Source organism: Sardina pilchardus, chromosome 2, assembly GCF_963854185.1.
Source record: "Sardina pilchardus chromosome 2, fSarPil1.1, whole genome shotgun sequence".
Classification (NCBI taxonomy): domain Eukaryota; kingdom Metazoa; phylum Chordata; class Actinopteri; order Clupeiformes; family Clupeidae; genus Sardina; species Sardina pilchardus.
This window is the reverse complement of record NC_084995.1, coordinates 43,175,064-43,183,783: the sequence shown is the minus strand read 5'-3', so window position 1 is coordinate 43,183,783 and position 8,720 is coordinate 43,175,064. Positions and strand designations below refer to the sequence as shown.

The 8,720-nt window shown below is 47.3% G+C and overlaps 1 protein-coding gene across 1 annotated transcript; it reads right to left on the bottom strand.

The window, feature by feature from the left end:
* foxe1 (forkhead box E1) lies at positions 1-2,008 on the bottom strand. Its single transcript, XM_062530695.1, has one exon. It carries the CDS (start codon positions 1,576-1,578, stop codon positions 490-492), a length of 1,089 nt encoding a protein of 362 aa, XP_062386679.1. The 5' UTR covers positions 1,579-2,008; the 3' UTR covers positions 1-489.
* Between the last annotated feature and the right edge of the window lie 6,712 nt (positions 2,009-8,720).

The window sequence follows — 8,720 nt, the reverse complement described above, 5'->3', positions numbered from 1 at the left end:
TCTTGTCTTCAAAAAATATTTTATGCAGACAAATAATTTACAACAGCAACAATTTACAACAATTCAACAGCAAAAACTATACATAATGCACACATTTCATGAAAACTGTTGATCACAAATACATGTACAATAACCTATTTACTGATCTTAGGATTCCTAATTTAATCAGATCACCACTAAATTTAAATCCCTGTTTCTGTGAAAATTATACAGTCACTCCAGAATTATCTCATGTCTATGTCTAGGTTAGAGAACTTTATTGTGCTGCTGTATTCATCTCCTCACCGTGACTTAAATTCAGGGAAAAAGACATTTAGAATGCATACGGTCACATTTTCACCACAAACAATGAATTAAAACATACAAATGCAAACAACCTTATCCTTAAATATTCATTGTCTTGGATGAACAGTTCAGGAAGACATTGGCCTCAAATGTCCAGTAATGAATGCCGTCTCAGAGGTCATGCGCGTGTTGCGGTGTGTGTTGTCAAATAGCAGACACAAATCTGTCCATGTTACCCGAGTACGTGGGTGGCCGTAAGTAGCCTCCCGTCCCGCCATTGTTGTACTGCGCAAAAGAGCTCAGCTGACCCGGAGAGGCCCTGCCGTACGGATCCCCGACCGGGTCGGCCGCCATGGGCGACGACCCCGCCATCGCCAGCCTGCCCGACGGCCCGTAGCTCTGCCCGCCGCTCTGCGGGTACAGCCCCTGCGCTGGCCCGTGCCCGTGACCCGGCGGCCCCGAGTATGTGAAGGCCATGTGGCCCGAGGACGAGGAGCAGCGGGACAGGCCAGGAGGGGCGCCGCCGCCGCCGCCGCCGCCGCAGGGCTGACCCTGGTACCCGGGCCCGGCCAGGCTGCAGGACGCCCCCTCAGGGTTGAAGCTGCGGCAGGGCTGCTGGGGCACCATGTCGGGGCCCTGGGCCAGGCCGCCGTGCGGGCCGATGAGGGTGTTGATGCTGAAGACAGCGCGGGACTGGCCCGAGCCGTAGCCGGGGGAAGACGAGGAGGAGCGGTGGTAGTAGGTGGGGGGCAGCTGCTGGCCGTAGGGCGGGCTCACGCCCACGTTGGAGTAGACGCTGTTGGCGTAGGCCGAGCGCAGCTGCACGGGCGCGAAGACGGGCGGCTCGTGCACGTAGGACGAGTAGGTGGTGAAGTCGCAGCGCTTGAAGCGCTTGCGGCGGCGCAGGAAGCTGCCGTTCTCGAACATGTCCTCGGCGTTGGGGTCCAGGGCCCAGTAGTTGCCCTTGCCGGGCCGGCCGGGCTCGCGCGGGATCTTGATGAAGCAGTCGTTGAGCGTCAGGTTGTGGCGGATGGAGTTCTGCCACTTCTTGGAGTTGTCCCGGTAGAAGGGGAAGCGCTCGGTGATGAACTTGTAGATGCCGCCCAGCGTGAGGCGGCGGTCGGCCGAGTTGGCGATCGCCATGGAGATGAGGGCGATGTAGCTGTACGGGGGCTTCCCCCGCTGCAGGGGCCGCTTCCTCCGCCGGCCCTTGGCCGTCTCGGCCGTCTGGGGGTTGGGCACGGTCATGGTGGTCTCGGGCGCCGAGTCCTTCTCCACCTTCACCACGGGCATGGCGTGGACGCTGCTCGCTCAATCAGCCAGACGCACTCTGGACGCAGGCTGGGCCTTCTTACACCACTCTCAGGCCAGCCGCAGGCATTTAATATCACACTCAGCTCACAGGGCCTAACAGGGGCCACTGGTAGCCCAAGGACAGTCCAGGCTCTCAGAATGGGAAGACATGCATAGAGGGAGGACTTACTGATAATGTCATACTGCTCACTGTAGATTCTTCTGATTCAGCGCCGGCTCCTTCACAAAGGTAGAGTATTCCAGGTGTACCACTAGTGTGAGGACGGTCCAGCCGTGCAAAGTCAGAGATGTCCCATGCGTACAGGGCAGCGTGGGGTCTTGAGTGTGGAGAGCTGTGCAGGTCTCGTGCCAGCGTGTTTGGAGACGGAGCAGCAGCAGCAGCAGCAGCCCTGTGCTAGGACAGAATGAGCCAGAACAAGTGGGAGAATGTGTTACCTGAGCAGCAGACTACCTGACTTGTATGGGAGCCACACCCCTCCTGTCGTGTCATGTCACAGCTTTGCGTAGTGGTGGACATGCCTCTGAAAAGCTAAAGAGACACAAAATACTCTTAGGAGATTTTTTTTTTATGCTTGCATTTTTGGCAATTGTACCATTCATTGCAAATTATCATTTCTGTAACTAACACATATTGTAATCATAGGTGTGTTTTTCTCACCTACAGTTTTATCATTACTTAATTTCCAGATCAGAGTTGGAAATTGGTATGTGCGATTTATTTATTTGATTTTGAAAATATTTTTATGAATCTATAACCCACTAGATCAAGAGACATTCTTATTGCATAATGATTCTTTCCCATCGTCGGCTGTTTGGTTATTCCATGGTTGGAATGTCTTTAGCAGACACTATTTGTTTTATTTAAAATGTGAACAGATTGATAATGAACAAACTGGACAAAAACATCATGCATACAATGTAGACAAATACTTGCTGATACTTACTATTTTAAACCTATTTTAATTGTTCCTTCTAAATTCCACAAGTTGGCATAAAACTATTTTTTAGTGAAATTAAATTGAGGCAAACAAGTTAGACCGCATCTAAGCATTGTATTACAGAGTAGCATTGTCAGAGCTATTGAATCAATTCTACAAAGTGGGATCAATAAAGGATTCCTGTTTCAATACAGTATGTTCACATTATACAGTATATTTATAATTTATTGTTCAGTTTGAAAAGTTCACTTAAATGTATATTTATGTTCACTCAGTTTATGAGTATTTAATTTGTTTTGGCAGTCAGTTTCTTTGCCAATTTGGATTTGATTAATTACTAAATTTAGAATAACAATTTCGTTATTAACAAGTGTTACTTACAAAACAACAATTAGCACACTTACAAGTAGTTTACAATTGTTTCCTTAACTGCCAATCTCCTGCAGCCTCTTTATTTAGAAGGACTGTTAAGTTTACTTTTTGGTGTTTTCTTTGTTCAAGTGCCATGTAACCCATAGTTTATTTTGAGAATGTTAGAAACACAACCAGGTTTATTGTTTTGGTCTAAATAGGTTTTCTTTGAACACTTATAGAGCTCTTTAGTGGTAATGTAAGCTCCATATTGTTTAGTTTGCACGCCCTAGTTTGTTTTGCCACCGTGTTTGAAAGGCCCATCTGTGTTAAGAGATGTAAATTTTGGCCAAATGATACCGACCCTGTGTTTTTACAGCATGCAAAGTCAGACCATTTTTCTTTTCTGGACATCCCACAGCTGCTTTAAGGCTGGCTATTATGAAAAATATCCCCAAGGTCTATCTATCTATCTATCTATCTATCTATCTATCTATCTATCTGTCTTCTTTCTTTCTTTCAGTTTTCAGTATTTGTTTTGAGTTATCTGTCAACACTGTCACTGTTTTTGACAGCTCACTTTGTTTGCTCGTATCTGCCTGTCGTAGATATTTTTATTTAAGAGGGAAGAGCTGCTACACATATACAGTATATGTACAATGCTGTCAGTCTTTTTCTGTCTTAGCGTTATTAAAAGTGAAAACACACGAGGCTCAGCCGTGGTCAGAGCCGGGCTGAAAGGTCGACATGTTGTGGTTAACCTCAGGAGAGGCCACAGCAAGCCTTTCAGCAAACACTGGGCCAGACCTCCTGCCTGGCTGGCTGTGCGGAGGAGGCTAATGCACAGGGCTTTGGGTTGAGTGGAGCCCGGAGAGGGCGGGGGGGGGGGGGGGGGGGGGGGGGCAGAGTGGTGCGCCGTGGAGGTGGAGGAGAGTGGAGCGCCTCAGGGCTTTGGGCTGCCAAGGGCCTGTTGACAGGCTCAACCTGTAGGCTGAGTTCTGGGCTTTGCTGGCCTTCGAAGCGGAGCTGACACAATGAGTGTTTCCATGGAGGTGGAGTCCGCCCTGCATGGGTTTCCCGTGAGATTCCATCTGACACAGTCACCTGTCATCTGCCAGCTCTGCAGAGCTCCGGCGTGCGCTGCTATTCGGGGCATTCTCAACACGGCCCTCCGCCCTTGTGTGCTTTCCGGGTGGAGTCTTCGTGATGAGTGGTGGTGCCCAAGCACACATACCGCTGGCACTGAGAACCCCAATGCAACCTCCATTTAGATCACACACACCATTCCTGAGAACCCCAATGCAACCTCCATTTAGATCACACACACCATTCCTGCAGCAGCGACGCACAGCCCATGGCCGTTCTCTTGCCCCTGCTGTACTAAATGATCTGAGTCATACGCGATTATTGTGAGTGGCTTTGGAAGGCCATCATCATTGCTGTTTAGTAGTACAATAGCCCTTCACCAATGTATGTAAACCAGGTGCTTGTGATCACAGTGCATGCAAAGGCCAAAGCCAGCCTTGCTGGAGCATGGGGCAGGAGCATGGGGCTGGAGCATGGGGCTGGAGCATGGTGCTCGGCAGACTGGAGAGGGGGGATGCAAATGTCATATCAACCAAAAATCAATCACTCAGGGGCCAAAACAAAGAGTTACATTAGGACACCCGTGTGGGTGTGTGAGGACAGACTACTGCACTTCTGTGCCTGGGGTGGAGGTACTGATGGGGGATGCCCACCGACTCCCATGGATCTGGCTGGCCAGTTCAGCCAGGGGTCTGATCTGATGTCAGGCTCCTGCACTGCAAAAACTGTTTACCTAATAAAATCTAACAACATATTATTAATTTTATTAATCTTATTAAGATTGCAGATTATGTCCAGTGCATTGAGCAAATTTGTCTTGATAAGACTCCTTAAAATAAGTCTTATTACTTTAATAATACTTAAATTAAGTCAAAATCATATTTCATACTGGAAACATTACCAAATAGATTATAGATTGGTAAGATTTTATTTTTTGCAGTGTGGCTGTACTATTTCTTTTTTTTCCAGCTGTTTATCAGTTGATCAGTTCATCACTACAGCTGAGGACACACAGTAACAGTATTTATGCTCATACAATGTTGAAAGCACCAAAGTTGAAAGACCAACAAAAGAACATGAACATGGACACTGTAAACATTGGGCGAGCTTTCAAGAAGAACACTTGCTGTACAATTTATTCATTTTTTCCAGAGTAGCAATAACACTGAACTACGAATATGATCTATCATCTTTTCAATAGCAAGAACACTGTACTACTACAGTACATATGATCTATCATCTTTTCCAGAGTAGCAAGAACACTGTACTACTACATATGATCTATCATCTTTTCCAGAATAGCAAGAATACTGTACTACTACATATGATCTATCATCTTTTCTGGTTCTGTATCTTATCATGGTAAAATCTGGCTTCATTTTATTTTATCACAATATGGCTGCATACTTCTACCTCTAGCCGTAAAGGTCCCTGTGTAATGTCTAAACTAGACTCTGCTTGTTGTGCTGATGAATTGGTTCAGTTCAGCACTATGCCCATGTTCAGTCTTCTGTTTCACTCATGACATGAGGACTGCTCTCCTCGCACAAAGGAAAGCTCATCTGCTTTGCTCAACTTGCTCACAAGGTAATATTCAGTCCTTGCCGTGCGTTCCTATTGTCTTCAATATCATTGTCATGTCCACATTGTAAAATATCTAATCCCCAATGATGGCTCAATGCAGTGGCCGACGTCCTGACAATGCGTGCCTGATCCTTGTGCGATCACTTTACAATTATTAACGCTCAACTTAATTACATTCATGAAATGACGAGGCATAAAAAAAGTCTGAATCTGTAGATGCATTTCATTCAAACGGGGAGCATCTGGCTTCAGGAAACAAACAGAGCAGAATGCAGACATATTTGTCTTGTGATTCAGGGTCTAGAGCTTTTGTGCATGGTTGATGGCTCTCATAATGGCCTTTAATGCCAGTGACAGTTTGACGTTAAATAGTTTATTTGCATTGGGTTGCGCCTACAGCAGACTGTTCTTCATGCTTGCTGAGCGAGAAGAATAAAGGTGACTAACTCCACAGACATCTTGAGGATGGCAGGGTGCAAATCAAACGGCCCAGTCACAAAGCAGCACAGGACAGATTTAAAATCTTCTCTTATCACACTATTTATTTCATGGGCTATGAACAATGTAGGCAATAGAGAGAGATAAATGCTTTTGTAAAGTGAACGGCGCTTTGCAATCTTATCTTTCAGCTGAAGTGTGAGTAAACTGCGACTGTTTCTGGCACACGGGAGCACCCAGCGATAGTGATCAGAGCCGCTCTGCTGTCTCTCAGCTGGGATGTAGTGCGTGCACCCCTCTGGAGCAGGCACGAGATCGTCTGGCCCAACGGATATGGCCCAACGGATATGGCCCTGATGTGGCCCTGATATGGCTCTGATGTGGCCCTGATGTGGCCCTGATATGGCTTTAATGTGGCCCTGATGTGGCAGGGAGGCAGGAGACTTCAGATCATACGCCAGATCACCCAGAACTTTCTGGGGAACCAGAAATAACACCAAACAAAGCCAACACCACCACAATATTTGGCAGCCATTGTGGTGCTGAGCAAAACAGAAGTGATGAGTTACTCATGCTCTTTTCAGGCTGGTTCACTTCACTGTTACACTGACTGTAGGCCTACTAATATAGACGGCATTATGAAATACCGCTTTCCTGATCTGATAAAGCATGGACCTTTGGATGAAAGTCTTGAAAAGTTTTGCTCATAGTACATATGCAAAAGAGATTATAATGTGCCAAAATATCAGGTGTAAAGTGAGGCTAAAAACAACACTGCAAAACTGTTCTGGAATTCTGATTGTTCTGATTCTAGAAAACAGACATTTTCTCAGGAAGAAAATGACATTGTTCTTTTTTTAAGGAATAATATTGTTTTCTTATCTGTCCTGATCATATTGAATAATGTTCACCTGTGTGATTGTGTGTGTGTGTGTGAGTGTGCGTGCGTGTGAGTGTGCGTGCGTGTTTTTGTCTGTGTGTGTGTGTGCGTACGTATGTGTGTATACAGTACGTGTGTGTGTGTGTGTGTGTGTGTGTGTGCATGCATGTGTCTGTTTGTCTGCGGTGTGTATATGTTTGCATATGCATATTTGTGAATTCGGGGCGTATGGTCTCTAATATTGTGTCTGTCTGCTTGCATGTTATGAGTTGTTTGCATTGTTAGTGAGGGGGCACTGAGTCGAATGCAAACTCCCCGCGCTGGTTGACTGGCTCCTGGGTCCTGGCAGTTTACATAACTGAAGCAGCATGCAGCCGCCCTCGGCTAACGTTAGTTTCCCCTGGTCCTCCACTGCCCAGCCACCTGTGGCCACTCTCCGCGGGCACTGCCCCCAGGAGCGGGCGCCGCCGAGCCACCGGCCCCTCACTGCCCTCTCAGAGCTGAAGCGTGCAGCACTCACCTGGAGCCCTCTCACGGGAGCAGCGCTGGCCAGGGAGGCAGGTCTCACCTGAAGCACTCTCACGGGAGCAGGGCTGGCAAGGGAGGCAGGTCATGCTCACCTGAAGTCCTCTCAGGGGATCAGCGCTGGCAAGGGAGGCAGGTCATGCAGAACGCGTGGGTGGGTTAGCTGCTTTTCGCATTGCTCACGGCCTCTCACCCAACTGATTCAACTGCTACACAGCAGCCCCTGTGTTATACAGTAAGATAAATGTTACTGTCTCGTCTACGAAGCCCACAGTCACTGGGACGAAGACACCAACTGTGATTTTTCATTTCATGGGGAAAAAAATGTGCTTGTCTTGTCAGAGAGTTTTTTCCCTAATATTTCCCACAATTTCACTTTGGATACGTTGCAGAGAAATTGAGCACATTTACACCAACTAAGACAACACAAAATCTCTCTCTCTCCCTTTCTCTCTCTCTCTTTCTCTCTCTCTCTCACACTCACAGACACAGAAAGCGAAAGAAAGGCACAACATACAAATACTAAATTATCAGTTATTCACTCACACACACACACTCTTTCACTCACACACACACACACACACACACACACACACACACACACACACACACACACAGACACAGACACACGCACACACTCTTTCACTCACACAAACACTCACTCACATACAAACAAACACACACACACACACACACACACACACACACACACACACACACTCACACATACACACACACACATAAGCCATTCAGTCGTAGCATGAGTGTTTCAGCCCTAGCTTGGTTCCTGTGCTGTTCAGAGCTGTTTTGGGTTGCTCCCAATAATGGTTCCAGTGAACTGCAGCTGGTGTGACGGTAGGAGGTTGGCGTGTGTGTGTGTGTGTGAGCTTGTGTGACGGTAGGAGGTTGGCGCTTTGCGCTGGAACTGGTTGCTGGTGTTCCAGCCTGCCCACCTCTGTGGTGCGTTTGGCTCATCAACCTCACACACACACACACACACACACACACACACATACACACACACACACACACGCGCTTGGCTCATCAACTCGTCCTCTTTCCCCCTGCCTGCACCTGAATGCATTTCTCAGTCTTGTCTTGTGAAAGAGGCTCCCGCGCCTGCTGCACTCTGTGTTTGGTTCTAGTTCATTAGCAGGGACTTGTCTCTTCACTGTCTGACTTTTGACAAGCCACCCGACAGCTCTACCAGTGGATGGCTGCTACTGTGCCCGCTCGTGTCGTGTAGTACTGTGAAATCTCTTTTCATACGGAAAAGTTTCTTCTTTCTTTTACACCTGACATTTGAATAAAATGTGTGT